Source organism: Chroicocephalus ridibundus, chromosome 1 (assembly GCF_963924245.1).
Source record: "Chroicocephalus ridibundus chromosome 1, bChrRid1.1, whole genome shotgun sequence".
Classification (NCBI taxonomy): Eukaryota; Metazoa; Chordata; class Aves; order Charadriiformes; family Laridae; genus Chroicocephalus; species Chroicocephalus ridibundus.
The window spans coordinates 215,895,184-215,917,927 of NC_086284.1; the positions used below are offsets into that span (position 1 = coordinate 215,895,184).

General features: G+C 44.4%; 1 protein-coding gene across 4 annotated transcripts in view; it reads left to right on the forward strand.

The window, feature by feature from the left end:
• Nucleotides 1-22,744, forward strand: part of SFMBT2 (Scm like with four mbt domains 2) — a 127,496-nt gene that overhangs the window by 61,976 nt on the left and 42,776 nt on the right. For all 4 annotated transcript variants that reach the window (XM_063323668.1, XM_063323666.1, XM_063323670.1 and 1 more), the window contains 4 exons: nucleotides 3,909-4,006; nucleotides 15,871-15,972; nucleotides 16,630-16,777; nucleotides 21,850-21,932. In XM_063323668.1, the coding sequence (XP_063179738.1) occupies nucleotides 3,909-4,006; nucleotides 15,871-15,972; nucleotides 16,630-16,777; nucleotides 21,850-21,932 (431 nt within the window). The remainder of the gene's footprint in view (nucleotides 1-3,908; nucleotides 4,007-15,870; nucleotides 15,973-16,629; nucleotides 16,778-21,849; nucleotides 21,933-22,744) is intronic.

Sequence of the window (22,744 nt, forward strand, 5' to 3'; positions counted from 1 at the left end):
ATAAAGCTCTGGCTTATACTTGGGGCCACAAAGGTGTTTGCCAAGTCCTGTGGATCGCAGCCCCCATTTGCTAGCTGTCTGCACCTCCAAGCTGGATGCCCCAGGACTACTGTTTCCCTGGAGAGATGGGGCGCTTTCTTGGTTAATGCACAGTTTTTAGCCCACCTTTTCCTGTGCAGGTGTACAACTTGTCCAGGTCCATGTCCCATTTTCCTTGCGCATAGGTGAAGTTTTCCCATGGATGTCAATAATAGGAGAGCGGTAGCCCTCCTTTTGGTAGATATTTCTGGTGTGATTTCTGTCCATCACACCTGACAGAGTGGTTACCCTAATACATGCAGTTGTGTTCACAAGTCTGTTTGGGTCTTGGATCTAACGTGGGGTCTTGAATGTTTTTTGGAAGCGTGTGTTTTTCTTCACTGGTAGGTAGGAATCAATGTTCCCCATCACTTCTAAATTAGGTACGGATGCTGGAGAGCATGAATATCACTCACTCAGTTATTTTACAGAGTATTTGCGTTCCAGAGAAACACTTTTTCATTGACCGTCTTTGAACCCTCTTGGCCTGTATAGGTTTGGTGAATCAATACAGAAATGGCCCAAACAAGATTTGTGCTTCCCCTTTGTTTATTCCTGTCTCTTTCTGTTCTTTTATCCAGTTATGCTTCCTTCTCTATGGATTCCCCACCCCCCAAGCCTTTCTTTTTCTTTTCATTTTCTCAGTTTTCTGGTCTCTAAACTCTTCATTTGCTGAAGTTGTTTATGTTCCTTCTCCCCTCTCCTTGATTTAACTGCTTTTAAAATTTCGTTCTCTTGTTCTTATCTGTCTTCATCTGATAATCTGTTTCCTCTCCTTGGCATTTCTCTGGTCATTCCCTTTTTAGTGACCATTGTTATTAATGAATTCAATGCCCAGCTCTTCTTCCTGACTTCCATTGACTTCAGTAGGCGGTTGTCACTTTACGTCTCCTAAAGTTTGGGTCTTGTAGGAGTTTGCTGAGAAAAGACCTTTTGGGTCTGAACCCTTCCATTTTCTCACAAGTCCTGTGCTGAACACTGTCCCCAGGGATCTTTCTTTGGTCCCTCCTTCTGGTCTACCCAGTTGTCAGGCTCTGCACTTCGAGGAGGAGCCAGTCAGAAATGGGAATCTGATGAGTTTCTGGAGGTAGGAATGCTGGTTGTTCCACTTCTGACATAGTGGACTATATTAGCCATTTGATGTCCACCTAACATTGTGATTAAATGGACGAATTTATTCAATTTAAATGGAATGGAATTTAAATGGAATATGCTTAGTATTGACTTGGGTGCTGCATATGCACCTTCAACTTTGTTTCCCTTTGTGTCTGGGCTGTGATTTTTCTGTGTTGATCCACCTCTGGGACCTTGCCAGGTTGGGTTCCACCATGCAGAGCAGTTTGAGGTCAGTTGTTCAAGATGCAGAGCATCTCACATAAAGGAGATCCTGAGTATCTGAACATCTATAGCATTTTGGGTGTCTCTTCTGAGCCATCCACATCCAAACACCCACTTAATGTAGAAGAGTGCACAAGAGGGTCCTTTGGAAATAACATCCTGGCTGTCTTCTCCAAATGGCAACTTTCAGGGGCTTTGTATGTCTTGCGAGCCCTTTTAACTGAGGTAAAGGGGTCATAGCAAGTTTGTCCCCTCAAATGTATATCTGAATCCAAAATAAGCCTCCTTGCTAGTGCAAATTAGCGCAGGCTACTTGACACAGAGACACTGATGGTCTTGCCTCGGCTGCTTATGCAGGAAGAGGTCTTCTCATTTTATGTTACTTTCTATTTAAAGACAAATTGGCAGTCATTTTAATTGCTCACTCCTTGTTAACCTAAATACAAATTGACACAGTACACTTGGTTCAATTACCTGCAACCCTGTCAGTTAAATGAAATGCTTTATGCTCTTTTAACTGTGCAATTTAGTGTCCGTACACTTGCCAGCGTAAGCTAGCTGCCGCTAATTAAATGCGCATATGATATTGCTTGCTGGTTATTGAAACCATTGGAGTTGTCTTTAGCTCTCGAAGTTTGTTGACGCTGCCCAAAGAAGTTGCTGCTTCTTTTCACTCATTTCGGGCAAAGTTGCCCAAAATGTCACTTTCTTCTTCTTTCCTGTGCTTCACTGCCATCACGGTAGAAAACGAGGGTCTGTTTTCAGCCTGCTCTGTGCGGGGAGCATCCATCAGGGTTTTCCGAAACTCAGACTTTTTGTTAGTTGAAACAACAGGCTGGCTGCAGCTTGGGGAAAAATCATCTTGTGTTGAGTATTTCCTTGTTTGGCCTCATTTAAACCAAAAAAGAAGAAACAAGGTGAGTGGTTTTCTTCCCTGCGCTTCGAGCCCATCAGAGCTGCTGCAAGTGAGGGAGAACGGGAGCAGCAAGGCTATAAAATAATGAACAATTAGTTAAAGAGTGCACTCCTTAATACTTGTGACCGCTGCACATGCTGTAAACAAAGACTTGAAATGCATATTCCCATTAATAACCAGACGCTTGAGGAATTAAAAATACCGCCCTGAAAGGTTAACATTTCCCTTTAAGTGTGTTTAAATTCATATGTGTATCCTTGGCGTCGGTTCTGAAGTAGCGAGGTTTGATATAGTGGAAGTATAAATACATCCACTTCCAGTGAGCGATTCTGCAAATCCTATTTTGATAAGGTCTTAAATCTGTTGAGATCAGAGCATAAAATTCCCTTGTACTGTCAGTGCTGGGTGAAAACAGTGCTTGCCAATTCCTTTTTTTTTATACATATTTTTTTATTCCCTCCTTCAGAATTGTAAGATACAGCGGTAAATCTTTGCTAGCTAGTAAATATATATGGTTATTAGATGTACGGAATTTAAATGCAAATTGGGCCAAATTGAACTGTGATCAAAGTGCTGGAAGCCAAACTGAGAAAAGAAAAGCTTTGCACTGTTCACGCCGTATCAAGGTTCAGGTTTATTATTGAGTAAATGTTCATTTCCATTTTAATAATTGTCGCAATCTATCTGCCTATCTTGTCTCTTTGAAACCTTGATATGAATGCTCTGGAATAACTTGTTATGTGCAGGATAACAATATGTTTTCTAGGGCAGAAGTAAATCCAATATAATGCTCTTCATCATGGTATTGTTTCCTACATTGTTTCCTTTGATAATTCATAGGCATTTCATTGCACTGAACCATAAAGGGCTTGTTAGTCTAATGATTTAATAATACTAAGCCTATTTGAAGAAACTCTATGAAAGCAATGTGAATCTGCAGAAAGATGTTGCCTAAAAGTATAATGATGAAAATTCGTAAGTGTAAGTCTTTGAACTGGTGTGATAATCTGGTTTGAGTGTGGTACCAACAAATGAGTCTGGGTAGAGATCTACCTGAAATATTCCTTCCCACACCTGCCCTCACCCACCGCAAAAAAACCCCACCAAAACAACCTTGCAATAAAAAATAATAATAATAAAAAAAAGACTTTCCAATGAACAGAAGCCTTGGTAAAGATATTTCTGCCTTTGTTCAAGTTTAACTAATATTGCCTGAAGACCTGAGGCTTCTCAGACTGGAAAACATCAGGTATTTTGAGAATTGAAAATCAAAGGAGAGTTTGTTATTTTCAAGGAATGAGATAGTACTATTCTCTTTTCTTCAGCAGAAAATGAAGGACGTGTATTTTTCTGGGTTTGACTCCAGGATATAAAACGCAATCTTCCTCGAATGTGCCCCTGCTAGTTGCTTTTGTGTTGAATTTATCCACGCTGTACAGTTTAGAATATACACGCTGTTCATTTCACTTGTACTATCCATTTTTGTAGCATTGGAACTTAAGTCTTACAAAAATGTTTGATCCCCAAACAGTCACCGCTTGGTTTTGTTGGTTTTTTTTGTGTCTTATCACTTTAGATATCTATTCTCTGAAGACTATATCTGAGTGGAAATGCGCTCTGGAAAAATCCCTTAATGATGCAGCAAATTTTCCTCTTCCAATGGAAGTGTTCAAGGTAAAAGATACACATTTTTCCTTCGCTTACAGAACTCACAGTGAATAAATATCATGCAGTGTTTAGTGGCTTATGTTAAACTTTTGCAGGAAAGGCCGTGGCTCTAATACATTACTGTGAAAGGTCACAAGTGAGATGTTTGTACAAAATGCAGTTTTATGTGCGGACTTTCCATTCGGAGAACTGATTTCTTGCAGTCGGTGTTTGCTGGGGGCTGGGAGCGATCAGCACTGATTTCTCCAACATTATTTTTAATACGTCTTATTCTTTTAGACCCGTGCAAAGGCATCGTATACAACCATGAAAACACAGGGCTACGAATATGAAAGTTGCCATCAACTAGCCAGCTTTCTGTGAGCCTTGCACCAAAACTTTCATTTGATCATGAGCCACAAGGCAGAAAAGCCTCCTTTAGGGACCTGTAGTGGAAGTGGGAGATAATTTTGCTCCCACATCCTTTTTCCCTTCTCGCTCTGGTTTTTAATAGTTAGAGATGTTCTTCAGCCCCGAGGCACCACCTTTAATTTCCCGTCCGAATCTGCACTGCTATTAATCATGATGGCTCCAGATAATCCTCGTTTCTAGCTGCGCCCGTCTGGTTTCTAACAGTTACATCCTGGCTGCGGTGCGATGGGCAGTGTGGCTGCGGGTGCGAGAGGGTGCTCAGGGAGGTGTGTGTCTTGTCTCCAGTGCCGTCTTTGGTGTCACCTCCTGCCTGGGGACCTGGTGGACCACGATGCCCTCTCCACCACGGTTCCTGGCTCATCCAGCTTGAGGACCCCCTGGGTTCCTTCCCTGCCCATAAGCAACATTGCACTGGGACACCCCAAAACACCCACACAATTGGAAGAAGGCACATACCATGCCCCATCCCTGGCTGCCACCTTCACCTTTTCTGATGCTGGCAGCTTCCCGTGAGGAATCCAGGCTCCTTGCCCAGCTGAGATGCACTTAAATTAGCAACATTAATTTGGGAGTGCTTTGCTAATGGCCCAGGCAGTGGCTCATTTGCTTGCAGTGCGAAAGCTCTGTGGGGCTGGGAGAAGTGGGGAGATCTGTGCGTTGGCTTTCGGCACAAACGTGGGTTTGAGAAGCCCCGTGTTGGGATGGGAGTGGCGTGCGAAAGGTTTTGATTCTCTGCCATTCATTTCATACAACGCTTCAACCCGCCAACTCTATTCAAGTTTGCATTTGCCGTTTCAAGATCAAAAATGCATTGTGTGGGGCAGGGATTAAATCACAATAGGGAATGCCTAATGTGTAAATTTTATTCCTGTCTATATGAAAGAGTGAAGAATGTCTCTGATGAGGCTCATAAAACATCCTTTCTTTTTAAAAGTTTATAACTAACAGCTGTTTTGCTGCCTCATCTCAGCATGCCAGACTTACACCCGCTTATTTTAATTATTGCATGAGGGTAATAAATTTAAATTCAGCAAATCCTACTTGCTGTGCCATGCGGTTGGAGCTTGGAAGGGTGTTCCTCTTAGAAGACAATGTAAGACATTGGAATGCTTGATTGGCCCAAGAGGAGAGTTACTTTGGGGCCAAATGTGACAAAAAGGCAGGATTAGGTCAATAGGGCTGCTTTATTTGTAATGTGGAAGCTGAGCACAAGGGGAGCTGAATTCAGTGCCTGCTGTTACCTAAGCCCCTGGTTCTGATGCTGGGAAAGGCAGGAGGCTGCATAAATGGTTTGTGTGTGGGCATCACCTTATTCTGCTCATTTAGGGGGAATCAACCCCGTCTTGTGCCTTTTAATTAAGGAGGAAAATACGAGAGCCTGTAAGCATGTCATCTTCTACAAATGACTTAAACACGACTTAAAGAAAGACTTTAGGAGACTATATGAGAGTATGCTTGTCTGATCTTACAGGACAGGCCAATATTTGTTTGTGGGGCCTTCAAGGAGAATCCCAGATCCCAGCAAAAAGTGTTTGAATACAAAGGTGTCTCTTTTCACCACCCTCCACCCCCCCGCTCCAAACCAGCAAAAAAGTAATGCCTCTACATGGTGTCTGGGGCTCCGTGCTACTGTAACTGTCATGTGTTAGATGAGATATAAAACACAGGGTTTGACAGCTGGCAACTGTTAAAGATCTTCTGGAAAGCTGGAAGTGTTTACTTTGGCGGACATGGTAAACTGCACACCGAGCAATTATGTTCTGCTTTTTCCACGTTTCCCTACAGAAATCCATCAGTGAGGAGAGCGTTAAGTGTGTGCTTGTTCCACAGACGTGAGTGGTCCCCAGGGTGAACGTGGGCATGTTTGGCTGGATTACGACGTAAATCACTGCTGTCCCTTGAGCCATGTACGACTGTGGGCAGGGTCACCAATGCGCCATGAAACTGGTCTCAGGTGGTGGTGACAGGAAAGCAGATCCACATTTGTGATGGGAGAAGTGGCTCCTCCGATGGGTCTATCAGCCCATCATTGCTGTTGGTGGTGATGCTCTTTGGGCTTGGTGTAATAGGGTTGGTTTCTGCCCGAGACCTCGTATGCCGTGGATTTGAGCCTGAATTATCAATGCTCACCAGTGTGGCGGAGCTGAACTCATGTGTGGTGGCAGATCCGAAAATCCTTTGCAAAAGCAGCGCTCTGATCCCCTCCTGGCATCCAAGGAGAGGCCACCATACCACACGAGCTTGTGGCAAAAAATCAGCGGGAAGGCTGCAAACAGATCTTTTTTTTTCTTTTTTTCTTTTTTTTTTCCTGGTGCCATTTTACACTTGGCCATATGTTGAAAGTGTTTGTAAAATGCTTTAGGATCCTTTGAGAAGGAGCGTGATGTTCAACTGCCAGAAAATGCTGCTATTATATAGTTACTAAACATAGTGTTTTGCAAACTGCACCTCCTGGAATAAGTTTTTTCTTCACAAAAGCTTTTTGCAACACACCCGCTATTTTGTCATTCTGTTCTTTTCAGAAAACATGTTGATCCTTAAAGAAAACTAAATACAGACAGGATTTTCAAGGGTGTTTGAATAGTTTAGCATCACAGATTGTTCCAAAAGGCCACAACCCAAGGAGATGTGTCCTTTGCTGTTTCTGTTCTGATTTCAGGGTGCTGTAGGGATCCCCCACGCTTGGACAGGTATCGGTCATAAATGATGTCTCAGGCTTCAGAGGACATCTGAGGAAATGGCTAGGGCTTTGTGTATGAATAAGGGTGGTTGGACTGTTAGTGGGGCCTGATTCCAGGTTAAGTGTGACAATATCAGTGGTTTGCTTCAGTGATGGCGTTGATGGTACTCTCTAAGAGAGAGCCTTGCATCAGGAAGCCAAACTCCAAACACAGCACCTTCTAGCCCTTATATTTATGAATCAATCAATTTTTTTAGAGTTAAATCCCTGTAGCGTGGGTAAGATGGGTGCTGGACACAGATCATGGGATTTAGTTTCCTAGAGAGAGGCAGATAGCATCCTGGGGATCTTCTCTGACATCCCATTGTGCTTCCTCTGGTCTCCTGTGCCATATCTGTGGGCCTCATGCCATGGAGACCCCAATGGATGTTGTGGATCCTCAGGTGTCGTTCAGCTCACCCCAGACAGCTCTGTTTGGGCAACTAAATCCTACCCAGGATTTGGGGTGCTCATCATCTTTCCATAGATGTTGCATATGAGCATCCTATTCCCAATTCCCTCCAATTGCTATAAAGTGGGTCCTGATGACTAGCTTGGATCGAGCTGTCACTAGCCACATCTCTAACCCAAACTGTTAAACTGTTTGAAGAGCACAGACGCTTAGAAGGGAGAGGTGTTATCTAAGACAGGTGGCAATTCCTAATTTATAGTCTTTGGTCCCATTCCTCTTGTCTCCACCCTCTAGTCCTTCTTTCCTAAAGTTGTCATTGTTTTTTTCCAGCTCGAAATTGTTCTCTCTCTAGCAAAAAAAGCTCTGCGCTGTGCCCAGCCCAGTGTGCCCCTGTTTCTAACTGGAGCTTTTGGATGTTTCCTGTGATTGGTAATGGTCTTAATTAATGGTAAGACTAATGACATGGAGGGAATCATTTGGGACAAATGTCTCCTAAGGAGAGTGATGGAGGGACCACCCATCATCCAGGCAAGAGCTGCCCCCAGAAATTCACGATGGAGTGGTGGTGCTAGTTCTACACTCAAAAGTGTGAAGACAAATATTAAACAGGACTCCTTCCACCCCTCGAAAATACAACTTTTCTGTTAGACAAATTGTGCATTTTAATTATAAGAGTAAGGTGGACTATTTCTTCAAGACTTTGATTATTTTTAAAAAGGAGGACAACATCTCTCAAAATTTAATAAACCCTTTGGGTGTTTTAGGGTGCTTTCTTCCATTATTTGGTATTCTGGAGGAGTTAAGTGTAAGATGTAGAAACCCAAGGGTTACTTTCTGCTCAGAGGCAATCCTGACCCGAGTGGATGAGTAGGCCTGAATTCCAGCAGGGTGTTTCTGTCTTCAGCCCCCCCCTAGTAGAGGGGCACGTGTTGATGCAGTAGCTTACAACAGACATGCTTTTGGTTTCACTTGGAAGCCAAATCCCAACATAAGCAGTCCCCAGCCCCTTCATGCGCTGATGGCTTGGCTGGCCCTCGTTGCGCACGCTGTGCTTTAATAACCCGCGAGTCGCCATGTTGTTTGCAGGCTGCCAGATTATTCATACTCCATCTGTTCTTCCCCGTCCGTAGCACTCGCCAGACCTTCTCTCTGACTGCTATTTGCTGGGCTGGGAGACGTCCATGGTGTCCTGATCCCTCTGTTGTTTGTCTGGCTTTTGACCCGCTCCTGTCTCAGCTCGTTAAAGCCATTTATCTTTCAAAGACCTAATAACCATCATTAGGAGTGTACCGCTAAGGTCCTTACAAACGTAGCTACCTTCACCATCTTGGGCACAGGGATGTCTCCAATATCAAAGGTGCCACTCAGGTGAGATGGAGTCCAGTGGTACCTCTGTGGACCAGGGAACATTTTTAACCTCTCTACAGCTCCCTCCTGACTGTGGTCTTGGCAAGGAAGTGGGTGGGGAGAGCAATCCAAGGAGGTGAATGAAGCCAAGCCTTGTCTGAGGTGCCCTGAGGATCTGCTTGGCAGCACCGTATGAAAGTTAGGGTTGGAAGAGGAATGACGGAGACAGTTCAAGCAAAGCAGACGGGCTGAGTGGGAACCAGGTCCCTCAGCCTTCCTTGTCCCTCTGGCTGTATGTTTAGCACGTGTGGTTTTCTTTCTTCGTTACATGCCAGGGTGTCTCAGGATGATGAGAGGTTAGCAAAAGGGCCTGATCCAGCTTACTTACTGCATCCAGGCTCAGTGTGGGGGAGTTTGTGCATGACGACATGAGCTTTTGCCTCCCGCATCCTTGGGCATGGCAATGTTTTCCCCTGAGAGGGGCTGATGTGCGCCTACAGCCAGAGTCTGCTCCCATGTAAGGGGTGGGTGATATCTAAAAGTCATGCGTCTGAAGGTGGATGAATTTTCCCAAAGAAAATGAAGGCCAGCTCTGGCCCATAGCTGTTTTTCAGTGTAGACTGAATTTGTTCTGATCCTCTAACAAATTCCCATTGATTTCTCAGTAGTGAGTACTGAGGGCAGACTTGATCCAAACAAATGCCTATGAGGACTCAGTCCCTCTTCATGGCCAAGGTGCTTATTTAGGGGTATAAAAATGGAGACTGGTTGTTTCACTTTGAGCACCCAAGTTGGTGTTTTCATCTTTCCACTGGACTTTCCCACCCGTGAAACGGGACCCATGCGTGTGACACAACCAGGATTCGTTGGCAAATGCTCGTGGAGTGGTATGGCAGTCTTGAATGCTGTAAGACGTTAAAAAAAAAATAAAAAATCCCACAACAAACAAACGCAAAAACCCCTGTGTGGGTGCGTATCTGTCTCTTTTACCTCTGCCGCCCGTCCTTCCACCGCCCAGGCACGTCAAAGCAGGCGCTGCGTAGGAGGGGATCTTTGCCCTAATGCCATCTGCGGCGGGCCGAGCCATACGGAGAAGGTGTATTTGGATTTAGACTGGCTACTCTGCAACGTTGCTGTTTCTATGGTAACTATTTTTTATTCAACAAGAGGAGCTTAAAAAATCTGTAGGGCTAAATGCGATCCGAGGCAGAAGCATCTGCAGTTTTTAAGGGGCTCTTCGGTAGGTGCAGTTTGTAGCCGGCTCTTGTGCTCATTACTTCAGGGTCATGGTATCTCTAAAGCCTCCCTTCCCAGCACCCTTTCCCCTTCATCCCACCCTACACCTCTACATTTCGGTCTTCCCGTGTCTGCACTTGTCAAGCCAAGGGACAATTTGCTTGTGTTGTGTCTTACCGGAGGATTTTTGTCTCCCTGCGGAGAGTGTGTTTTTAGGGAAAATTGCTCCATGTTTAGCAAAGGAAGTTGGTGAATCGCAAACAAGACTGATTCATCTGCAAATAACGCAGAGGATTGCATTTGGGAGGGTTTCTTTATTTATTTCTTTTTCCTCAATTAAAAAACAAATGCCAGATTCCTGTAGAGGCAGTTTAACCACTGCTATTACTGTGTTTGTGACTGGTTACCACACATGAGCTTTGTGATTAAAATTAGGCTATTAGAAGCAGCCAGTTTCTTGGAGAATTAGAGAAAACACTGGGGGAAGTGATTTCTTTGAAAACAAAAACTGAATCAAATAATATGTTTCCAATCATACCAGATGGGGCCCGCTTCTGTGTCTTTTAGTAGGGTAAACTGGGAGAGATGTGACTGAAGGCAGTAGCATTTCACACTGTTACAGTTGGTGGGGATTAAAGGAGGCTCAGGTCAATCATTTATTAAGTGCTCAGTGTTTCTAATCAGCCTCTCAACTTTGCAGCTTTTCAGCATTCGGACGTGGTTCTGAATTTTGCACGAAGTTACAGTCTTATAATTGGTGTTAATCTGGCTGTCCTGGACCAAGAGAGCCCTGAGTTTTAGGGTATTCGACAATTAGAGTTCAAATTAGAGCTTTTTCCTTTTATCTATACACGGTGTAAGCTGCTGGGTTTAAAATGAGATTACTCCAGTGTTCTCTCTTGAGCAGAATGGGCTAAAAACGAGCATCTCGTAGTCTGAAGGCGATGCCCTTCCTCGGGTTTGTGGACACAGCTAGAACAACCAGCCTGTAGTACATAGTACGTCTTCCCTGAACGTCACGGACATAGCAGTTTAGCCAAGTCCCCCTGCTCTATCTGCGCTACCTGGTGCACTGCTCAGGCACACCTGAGCTCCAGCCTTCGGTGGTCAGAATGCTGCTGTGACATGGACAAATTTGAGTTTATGTACGCTTAAATTACATTTGTCAAGTGGAAATACTCAGAAACCAGATTTATCGAGGTTCCAGAAAGGGCAAATGACTTCGATGATTTTGAAGTATATCTTTTTGAGTTCAAGACTTAAAGCCAATACTTAGTGACTAGATTATTAGGACTTTAGCATGTCACCCACACAGGTGCTTCCCTAAAGCCTTTCCGCATCCTCAAGAGTCTGAATACTTTTGTAAATCTGTTTGTGGATCTCTTCTGGAGTGACATTTATGCTCCCAAGTCACCCAACATTTTTGAAATGTGCACTGCGAGTGGCTCGTTAGCTATGAAGGAGAAAATGACGCAACTCTCTTAGTACCTGAAGACGAGGTTTGGGAATTAGGAGCCTGGTTCTCCTCCCAGCGCCACTGATGGCTTGTTATTTGGCCTTCAGACATTCCAGCTTCCAGCCCTGCAGGTGATGCTAATTGCAGGGAGGTGTTGCAAAGGCCATCGGTATTTGTGCAGAAGGGTTGCAGAAATGGACGCTGTATGAAGATGGAGACAATGATGCAGATGCGTATCAAAGTGGGGCCGGCTTTCAGGTGGCCCAGAGGGTTGCAGCCTGCGTGCACCGGCAAATTTGCAAGTGCATACTGCTCTAAAACTGTGAGCGTGGGGCTGAGTTTAATTGCTTCTTGGCGTCTGTAGCGAGAGCCGTGGCAGCCCTGGCTTTTGCCAGTGGGTTTGGGCTGTAAGTGACAGACGTTCAGTGGAGGGTTGTGCAGTTTTCCGTTCATTACCCGTGAGTGCCATCGCAGGCTGTAATCCATCATGTGAGAGATTGTGACCCTTTGAATGAGCGACTCTGGTGCTTGTACCACATTAATTCATTGTAGTTTCCGTGGCGTGATTTTTCACTTTGCTGTAAGGGACACAGAATCACAGAATGGCAGGGGTTGGAAGAGGCCTTTGGAGATCATCTAGTCCGACCCCCTGACAAAGCAGGTCACCCAGAGCAGGTTGGACCAGAGCACATCCAGGCGGGTTTGGAATGTCTCCAGAGACGGAGACTTCACCACCTCTCTGGGCAGCCTGTTCCAGGGCTCTGCCACCCTCACAGCAAAGAAGTTCCTCCTCATGTTGAGATGAAATTTCCCGTGTTCCAGTTTGTGCCTGCTGCCCCTTGTCCTGTCCCTGGGCACCACTGAAAAGAACCTGGCCTCATCCTCCTGACACCCACCTTTTAGGTATTTATAAGCATTGATGAGATCCCCTCTCAGTCTTCTCTTCTGCATCCTCTGGGTTGTCTCTCCAGCTTACTTAACTGCTCTGCAGCAGTCAGAGGGTATTTCCATTGCCTGCTCAGGGATTGTGAACCCCAGGACAGGTGATCTGCTGGTGCAAATCCCTGTGGTCAGTGGGGCTGCTCCTGGGAAGCATTGACTGCCAGTAGGAGTAAAGCTTCACCACACACGAGGCTATAAAATGCTCCAGCTGGTCAAAAATATTGTGCCTATTCATCTCCATTTCAAAGAAAACTCACTCAGAGTAGCTGCTAGAAAATAATGGCTGGTGACATCCTCGTAGATGGCTTTGAATGCTGTGAAATAACGGTAAACGGTCGAATTCTGCCATCCATAATAATTTCAGGCATTTCTTTTGCTCGGCTGCAAAACCTGGTGGGGACCAGGGGAAAGTCTCACCCCTTCAGTCCTCTCCTTGTAGCTGCTTTTATTAAAGAGGCATCTTTCCTGTCAACGTGAATAAAGGGAGGAGAGAGCAGTTCATTATCCAGTGTATCACTTTGAGCCTAATACTAATTAAAAGCTTTGCGTTCACTTCTGTGGAACCTATTCTTAGAAATTATGTAAATTAATTGGAGTTTTGAAGAGGAGCATATGCCAAATCCTAAGTAATTCCCTGCTGGCTGAGGCAACTCCAGCACTGGAACCAGAGAAAGGCATCAGGGTCTTTTTTTTTTCCTTTTGTGGCTGTGAAATCCAAGGCTGCTTCGGTAAATTTTGATGCCTCTCTTTAGCAAATACACGAGAGAGATCAAATATCCAGACCCTGACCATTTGCCAGAGAGGTACAACACAAAGGCTTTTTCTCCATGAAAGCTTTTCCATCTCAAAAATGACATTTAACACAGACAAGCTTTTTACTTCCGTGGCCCTTCTCCAAACAAATGTACCTTTCTGCTTCAAAGAGGATTTTGACCCTCAAAAGGGAGATATGCTTGAGATCCCATGAACTCCCTTCGCGAGTTCACTTGCTGTTAATTTAATGGGGAAGATATTTACATGCTACGCTGAATGAGAAGGGAGATTTGATCCTAAGGTACATGGTGTGTGGAGAAAAGAAGATATGCTTTTGAAGTAAAATAGCTTTAAATATTATTAGCTTTTTTTTTTCCTACCTGATTATTTTTTTCCCCCTTTGAAAGACACCAAAAGAAATAGAAGGAGAAGAACCAAAGAAAGTGATTCAAATAAAAATGAGAAGCAATATGGTTTGGTCTCGATATATTTTGGTCTCAATCAACGAATCACTTAAAGTTGATGAAACTACTTGCATGTTTAAAGATAAACATGATTAAGTACTTGGTGGATCTTGGCTTATTATGTATTGAAGCTGGATGCGAGCGTGAATTGCATCTTGGAACTTTTGATGGGGAGATGCTGCAGTGTAAGCTTGCTTCCAGATGTACGTTTTGCAAAGCAGCCTTTTCTTTCCAACCTCACCCGAAGGATTAAGCGGCGCCGGGTGTGGATCCTCATGCAGGAGGAGGCAGCCCTCCAGTCCAGATGCTTTTTGTTTGCTTTTAGAGATTTGAAGTTCAGTGCTGTCGAGGTCTGATTTTTGCGGCCGTCCTCTTTTCCCAGTTGAAGCCTTTCCAGTAGTAAAGATGGCAGTTTTGAGAACCTGTCCATCTGATGCATCTCTGTCCTGTGCAGCCTCTGTGTACGAGGAGCCAGATTCTCCTCCCTGGTTCAGACTTCTATTCAATGAAAAATTTTAGCAGCAAAGCTGCTAAAAATGGGTCTCTTGTCTCTCTGGGGCTTTAGTGATATGGAAGTGACTTTCAGCAAGCACAAGTATGGCTGATGGTTACGCTACACTGCAGGACGCCCAAACTCCTGAATGTCTGCTCCTTCCTCAGCCATTAATTCACTGGGCTTTGGGCCATTATTGCTAGATCTTCCTCAGTTTCCCCATCAGTATATACGTCTCTTGCTGTGAGACTAAACCCATTATGATTATTTTTTTTTTTTCACTACTTTTTGGTTCTTGCATAAAAGGCTCCATAACATTGCAGGTTGGCAAGATGAAAACAGCAATTTGTTTAGCTGTGTTTGGAGCTTGTAAAAATCCTTATCTCTAGTGGCAGCAGGAATGTAAGATCCCAAAATAGAAGTTGTTAGGTCTACAAGTGAAGACAGTTCTTGGGAAAAGAAAGCACAATGACACACAGCTTCGGATCAATAGAAAATCATTTTAGAACAAGAATACAACGTGTAGCAATGAATGCAGATGGGAATTACATTGCTATCCACTTATTAGATAGCAAGCTTTCTTCATGTATTTTGGAGTCATCTGTATGTGTGTGTTAAATATAACATCATCTCTTTTTATGCTTGTGCTGGCTAATGCACAGCTGGTTTAGAAATAGTGTGGTTTTTTTTTTCTTTAATGAGCGCAAAATATGATCGTTACTCTGGAATTAGAGTGCCAACTCGTGCAACTATTAGATAGAGATCATGAGAGATGGCGTAATTTGATAGATGTTAAGCACTAAACTGCTGGCAAATGAAGGAGTTGAACCTGGGTTGCTTCTGAGTTTTGGGACTGCCTCTTGCTGCCATCCCCAAAGCTGCTGTGTGCAACCCTCTGGGTGCAGCCACGTTTGATCCTGGTGAAAGCGTTGTGGTGGGCACGTGCTTGAACACAGTTGCATGTTTTCAAACCAACGTGTTCTCTCATTGCCCTCATTTTGGGTCCAAGCTCATTGGAGGGGGTGCACTTTGAGTCTCCTGGCTGGAGAAAAGACCTTCCCATCTTTCAGGACATGAAAAACAGCCCAGGTCCTTGTTTTGGTGCCCTGCAGGACCTGGACATCCATTAGGGTTTATCAGGGCCTTCCTGGGCTGCTTCCACCTGTGTCGTGCATTACCCTGGGAGACCTCAGGTTGAGTCCTGATACATCTGGACCTCTGTTTGCTCTCAGATGGTAGTAGCTGCCAGAAGTGAAGAGGCTTTGCCCAGGGGAGATTTTCAAGTAGCCATTTCTCAGACAGATCCTCATTTTGGTAAGGGTGATCTCCTTGTTGACTATGTTCAAGTTAGACAATGGTGATGAGATGGACACACATGGTGCTTTAGATATGATTGGCTTGGTCCTGCAGATCTGTCCTCTAGGAGTGAAGCTGTCTCCTCTCTTTCTGTGATTGTATTGGCACGAAAAGAACATAGGACCAGGAGTGTCCAGTTGGAGCTGGAAGTCAGTCTGGTAATCAGCTAAATGACAAAAGCCACATGGACACATTTCAAATAGATTTTCAAATGTATCAACCCCTCCTTGATGGACAGCGCTGACATACTGTGTATTCCTTTTCCCCGTTTCTTCCTGCAGGACCATGCTGACTTGCGAAACCACTTCTTCACTGTGGGAATGAAGCTGGAGGCGGTGAATATGAGGGAGCCGTTTCATATCTGTCCTGCATCAGTGACCAAGGTGAGCTTCCAGAAAGGAGGGATGAGAAGAGCTTGAGTAGGACCCTCTTACTGATTGCCACCACATTTAGGAAAACTCAAGAGTGTCACTTCACTGGCTGGAAAACACATTAAGAAATAAGTTTAAAATCCATGGGTGTTCCTAATTAATGGATCGTTTCTGTCCAACAAGCATGACCAGTATGTAATATGCACTTAGATCCGATGGGGATGAGCATGTCTATCCACTTCCATGCAGAAAAAGGGGATCCCTCTTTTATCCCTGTCTCCCCTCCATGTATACGTGTTTTCCCAGCACATCTGCGAAACTTTTGAAATAAAACAACTGGATGGAGGGGGTAACTGGGAATATTTAATGCACACTCTCAAAGGCAAGAGAGCGGAAGGCTGTGGGGTCTCTAGGATCTCCTCCAGTCCCTGCTCGGCTGCGGGAGCACTGAGTGATCCTGAAGCCCAGCACTTTCCCTCAGTTTACCCATCTCTAAAACTCGGGCTTTGATCTCTTTGGTAGTAATGCTTTGATGAAAAGTATTAGGTGAGAGTGGGTTATTTTCAGGAGCAGTTTGATTCCAGAGCCTGACTGCTTCAGCTTTCCATGTTTCCTAACGTTACAGCAAATTTAACTTCTGATTTTGTTTTCTTCTGTTTCACCCCTTAGGTTTTTAACAATCATTATTTACAAGTGACCATTGATGACTTGAGACCTGAACCCAGCAAAATCTCAATGCTTTGCCATGCGGATTCCTTAGGGATCTTGCCAATACAGTGGTGCCTTAAAAATGGAGTCAATCTCACACCTCCCAAGGGTTCGTATTCCTTTTCGGTGATTTGCGGGTGTCCTCTGAAGGAAGTTTGCTTGTTACTATTGCCTTTAAAACCGTGACGCTGTTCGCTGCAGAGCATCAGCTCTCCTGAGTCACTGGGACTGTTCTGTCTCACACCGCCCCACGAAGATCTCTGCAAATGCCTCTGGCTGGTGGATTGATGTCCGTGTGCTTTGTAGTCTGAAGCAGCCTGCACCAAAGCTTAATGAATTCCTGTAAAATGAATCTTATCGATGCTTTGTGTGTGGAGAGGGCAAAAGGAGCATTAAAAGTCATATCATATTAGCGGCAAACCAGGCATCTCTCCGTAGATCCACCTCGGCGCAACACCAAGGCCAAGCAAAGCTCCTAAATCTAAATGTCTGAACTAAACTCACAGCCCAGAAGCATGTAGGCATTTCCTTAGCTGTCTCAAAAAATCCCAGGCCGAGGGCAAATTGCGAGCAGTGTTCAGGTCAGAGCCAGGAGAAACAGCCTCCAACCGTGCTATTTCCCAACTTCGTAGCAGTGCAGTTAATTACTTGCAATTTCAGACAGCCACCTGCGGTGCCCTAGCAATATTTCTTCACTTGCAAAACGTGTTGGCTCTCTGGAATTTTAGATTTTTGAAGCTGGACGGGATGTTGATCCTTTGCCAAAAATTGATGTTGCTTGGGAGAAAACAGAAATGCTTCCAAGAAAAAAAAAAAAAAAAATCCCACAAAGTTGTTCACACGCAGATTTGTCTTAATTTTGGAAAAAGTATGCTGCTGCCAAACCCAGGGAAGTGAAGGATTGTTCCCTACCAGATTCAGAGTCCTCTTATGTATATCCAGAGTGTCTCTTCAGCACATCTAATCTGAAATTCCCACCAAAGTCCTGGAGTCCTCTGCGTGCAGCTGCATACGGTGCATCCGTGATTACTCCGTTGCTTTTACTGAAATAAATGTGCTGTCTGAATGCTTTAGCTCCCTCCTGCTTAAACCCAGGTGTAATGATAATGCCTGTGTAAGTACTCACTGATGTTGGCCGGAAAAGCTGCTAAAAAGGAAAGTAAATAGAATGTTGTGGTTTTTTTCCACCCCAAATTCACATGCAGCTTCCCCCACGCCGGCTAATTAACTGCAGTAGACCATAGGCCAGACATTTCTCTTACAGGGTCATGGCCTAATAATTTCCAATCCACGCTGGTACAAAGCCTGTCTGAGATGGTGTTTTACGGGTCAAGTGCATGTGAACTCTCTTTTAGATGCCAACATTTTTACAAGTGTCTGTAGCATCCATCATATGGGTATTTCTCAACTTGGCTGGTAAAGTCTAAGGGGCAAGTAGGTGTCTGTGGGATGCCTGGTGATTGGGGTCCTCCTGGGCTCCTGAGAAGGTGTAGGAAGTCTGCCCTCGTTCCCCTGATGAAAATAAAGTTTGCTTTCTGCTGTCAGATCAGAAATCCTGGAGGGAAGCTATTAAAAAAAGGCATAAGGCAAGTGGCAGATAGATGCAGGCTATGTATTGCTGTATTTCTTATACTGTGTACGAGGGCTGCATGCCCAAACTGCCTCGTAGCACCTTTGGTGTCAAAAGCCTCTTCCGCTGGTAGGCACGCTCTTTGAGTCACTAAAACATAATCAGATATTGAAATCATTTATTTAAAACAAACAAACAAACAAACAACAAAAAAAAACCCCAAAACAACAAAAAACCACAAACCACTGAAAAAGAAAGAAGAGGGAAAGTGAAAATCATCCAAATTCCTCTGCTGAGGGACCCAGTCTTCTCTGAGCAGAATAATACCAGCTTTGGATAAAGAAATAACAGGACTGATAGGAGAGGGCCACGGCGCTGTGAAAGTGCGGAAGGCTGTGGTGTGAGCTGGCTGCTGATGAGCAGTTCTGCAGGAGGAGGAGGTGTAAATCCCACCATTTCCCACCCAAATCCCTGGACAGCACTGCCTGCCCTGGGGTGTCCAGAATAGACCCTTCTCACACGCAGATTTGACCAGCCTCCTGCTTCCCCAGTGCTCAGTCGTTCCCAACCAATGTCACCCTTAACAGGGAGTGTGTTGGCGATACTTGGTGTTGCCCAAATGGCTCTGCCTGTTGAAAGGCAAGAAGTTACCGTGGAGCAAAAGAAGGAGCATGAAGCAAAAAAAGGAAGAAGTCCTTTTTCTGAAGAGGATTTCTTTGCTGTACTCTGGGCTTGGGGTTTTTTTGGTTAATTTATGGTTGACAAGGAGGTTTTCTGATTTTAAAACTGACTGACTTTATTTCATCAGAACAGCGCGCCAGGCTGGGGTATTTGGGTTCAGAGTCCTTTGTTTGTCTGATATCCATTCTCTTGCCTTTTTGCCTATCAGGCCTTTGTTGAAGCTAAACATACAGTAAATGAGTCATGAACAGGAGGTTCAAACATTTGCTACTAGAAATAGAGAGCGGTATTTCCCTGTACAGTGCCAAAAATGAATACCCATTTACTGCTGCTGTATAAACATTGAACGAGCGCTGTTTATATTTATTAGAGCTGGATTTATAGACCACTTCCCTTTAGACTAACAACCGTTGTTCCTTTTTATGAGCTATTAAGGAGGGGGGGAACATTTCAGTAGCATTCCTAGTTGTAAGGCTTACTAAGGAAAAGCCACTTCCAAAACCTCTGATACATTTGTATTGTGATATTTGCTTCCGATTGAACTGCTGGGCTCTTCCATGCTGAGAGTCGAGTTAGAAAACACAATGAGTCTTTACACTTTTGGGGAGCAGCAGGTGAACCACGCAAGCAAAGCTTTGAACGTTATTACTTGGCCTGAGCCTTAAAGGATAACAGTATATGAATGCCAGGTGCTAATGGAGGTTCACGTTTAGCTCATATCATGGTGCTCCGTGGAGAGGCCATATACAGGTCCAGCCTTGTTTGAAGCCAGTTCCTGAGCGTGCTCCTCTTGGAGTCGTCCTCGTTGGGCTGCTGAAGTGAGTTCTGGCGAAGTCTACAGCAAAAGGCCTTCCTGCAATTTCAATGGTGCAGGGCCAAGCCAACAGGTGGTTGTGTTATGACAACTCAGTCGAGTTTTTATACTTTTTCCATTCACTCTGCCAAGATTTTGTGTAGCTTGCAGTTAAGATTCAAAACCTGTCCACGAAGGGTTTAAATTGGAGATGAGAGAACATGCAGGGTGTTGGGCGGGTTTTTGGGTCCCTGAAGGCAACGTAGACAGCTATGCCATGGTTGTCCCCACCTGAGCTCATCACCTATCTTCTTCTGGAGTCAATGGAGAATGAGAAGGACTTTCACAGGGAGATTATGCTGCTTCTGCAGGAGGACGGACAGGTCACCTCTAGATCTGCCTGTTTCTCCGTTGACTCCTCAGGGAACCCAGGGTGATAGGCACAGCTGTAGGCGCCTCCACCGCAAACATCTGTACGTGATCAGATGAATCCCCTTCTGACATGATGTGCGCTTCACTCCTGTTTTCCATTTACTTCTATGAAGCTGAAAAGTATCTGGCAGACAAATAACTGGAGAGCACAAAGGAGATGGAGAAGAAGCAGAAAGACAATACTGTTGCAGAAACTGGTTGTTAAAAAAACAGGTCAAGGATTTTTTTTTTTTTTGTTATGAAAAATGAACATTCTCTATAAGCATTTACATATCTCTATAAGTCACTTCTCTGTGCGTGTTTTTTTTCTAGCTTTCTGATTATTATGCACTTCGATGCCCCACAGAGGCAGGCATCTTTTAGGACCCTCTCTGCTCAAGGCTTTATCTCATTAATTTGTTTGTCATGTGTGCAGTCACTAGAATTAGAAGTCCATCTTATCCCAGATACTTGCATCTTAGCAGGATGATTGGGACTTTATTTTTCTTTTTTGGATCTGGGTGACTGATAGGTGACTTCACTCAGTATGCCAGTGTTCTCTTGCCTACAAAAATTTCACAGTTTTCATTGTCATAAATGATTCATTCCAATCTAATCTTGAGTGTCCCTTTTTCACTGTCAATGAAAAAAGCATGAAGGGGTGTTCTGTGAAATGAGGCCAGGCCGAGATGTCAAGCAGGGAGATTGAGGGAAGAATTTGGCTTTTAGGTGTCTCCTGAAACTTTCCAGTGAGAGTAGTTCTGCAATAATGTTATTACATTACAGTATCATCACAAAGCCCTGGACAGGATTAGTGCTCGTTGGTTTCAAGCACTGTAAAAACGCAAACTAAGAAGCAGGCAAAAAAAAACCAAAACAAAAGCAAATGCAAACCCTCCTCTCTATCTCAAGAGTTTATTGCCTAAATAACCAGGTAAGAAGAACGGATGAGCAGAGGTCTGTTTTGTCTCTCTGTGATGGGACTGTTTGAGAGATGCTCATATAAATTAGTGTTGCTTCCCCTTTTTTTCCTGGAAGCAGAGGCTGAAGTTGCTGAGACTTTAGTCTGTGAGCTGGGAAATCTGTGTTCATTTTCCTGCTCTGCTCCAGATTTCCATACAAAATCGGGTAACAAGTTTGCTGTGATGGGATTCAGCTCACATATACTGAGCTGCTGGACAGTTAGTCATGTAGGGTATGCCTATATCAATGAAGGGAGAGGAGAATTTATCTCACGCTTTGAGGGAGAGGATGGATCAGCTTCTGGTTGCGCGTGCCCTCTCCCTGTCCACTGCTGAGGGACATTTGATGTTTGGTCCCATAACCCCATCTTCTAGATAGCTAAAGGAAAAAGAAAGAAGTCCATGACTAGCCCCACTGGGAAAATGGGGACAGTAGCACCTCTTGGTAGTTATGGGTTTATTAAAGCCTGGGAGATGCTCGCAAGAAAGGAAAAATAAGAAAAATAAATATGTTTTACTACTTTTTAACAAATATGCAGTTTTCAAAGCAAAATCCAGAAGGTGTATGAGTGCGGGCCGGAGAAGCGTTGGCTCTCACAGTGTATAAACAGGCATCCAGAGAACTTGCCTGCTGATACTGCATGGTTCACCGAGGTGGGATGGGATGCTGAAACACAAACGGTCGTCCCCATGGGGCCCATTTCGTGCTCTGTCTCTGGTGTGACGTGGAGGCTGATGGCACTTTCTGTTTTGTCATCCTGCAGGTTACTCTGGCCAGGACTTTGACTGGGCAGACTACCAGAAGCAGTGTGGAGCGGAGGCAGCGCCTCACCTGTGCTTTAGAAATGTAAGCTTTCTTTTTGCCTTTGCATTGCTCCTATCGATCCATGTGAGACACAGTTGCTTGCATGGAAAAGCTGCAGAAAGCCTTTGAGAGTTTCCCAGTTTCCCTTAGACCAGCACGAGTCTGTCTTATGAAAGAAGCTGCAGAAGTGTTTCAGGTCTCCATCCCTGTAAAAGAAAAAAATACTATATTACTTTTGTCTTTACCTGATTAATTTAGATTTTCTGCTTTTCATCTCCTCTCTGGTTTTGTATAGCATCTAGCACAAGAAAGATCTCAACTGACCACTACTAAAAAAACATAAATGGGTTTAAAAAAATTGCATGTCATCTGGCCCATCACATGCCGGGTGTTTTCTCTGGCTTCCAAAGAGACACATTTAACCAAAGCAAATGGATTTAAAAGCTAAGGTTGAAACTGTTGAGCTCAGAGTGTGAGAAGAGTGATTAACCCGCATGGATGCTCTGGTCTTCAGGACCATGTGCGTCCTTGCTACAGCAACAGTGAGGTGCGAGTGAGCTTGAGGCCATCATTACGCTGGAGGCCATCAATATTCGGAGCTTTGGAAATAGTCTTTTGCAGGCTGTTTTGTGGCAGTGAGAGTCTGGCATGGCTTGATCCGACAGGTATTCATCATGCGGTGAAAGGCAGATGTAGCCTTCTGACTTTTCCAATAACCTGGGGCTCTTCTTCATGCTCCCATCAACTGATGGAAGTTGAGATCCCATCAATAACTGAAAGAAAATGTGTTGGTACCTAAAATGAGCGCAGAAGGCTTTGCGAAATGAAGCGGTGTGGTGAACGGTGGACAAGCA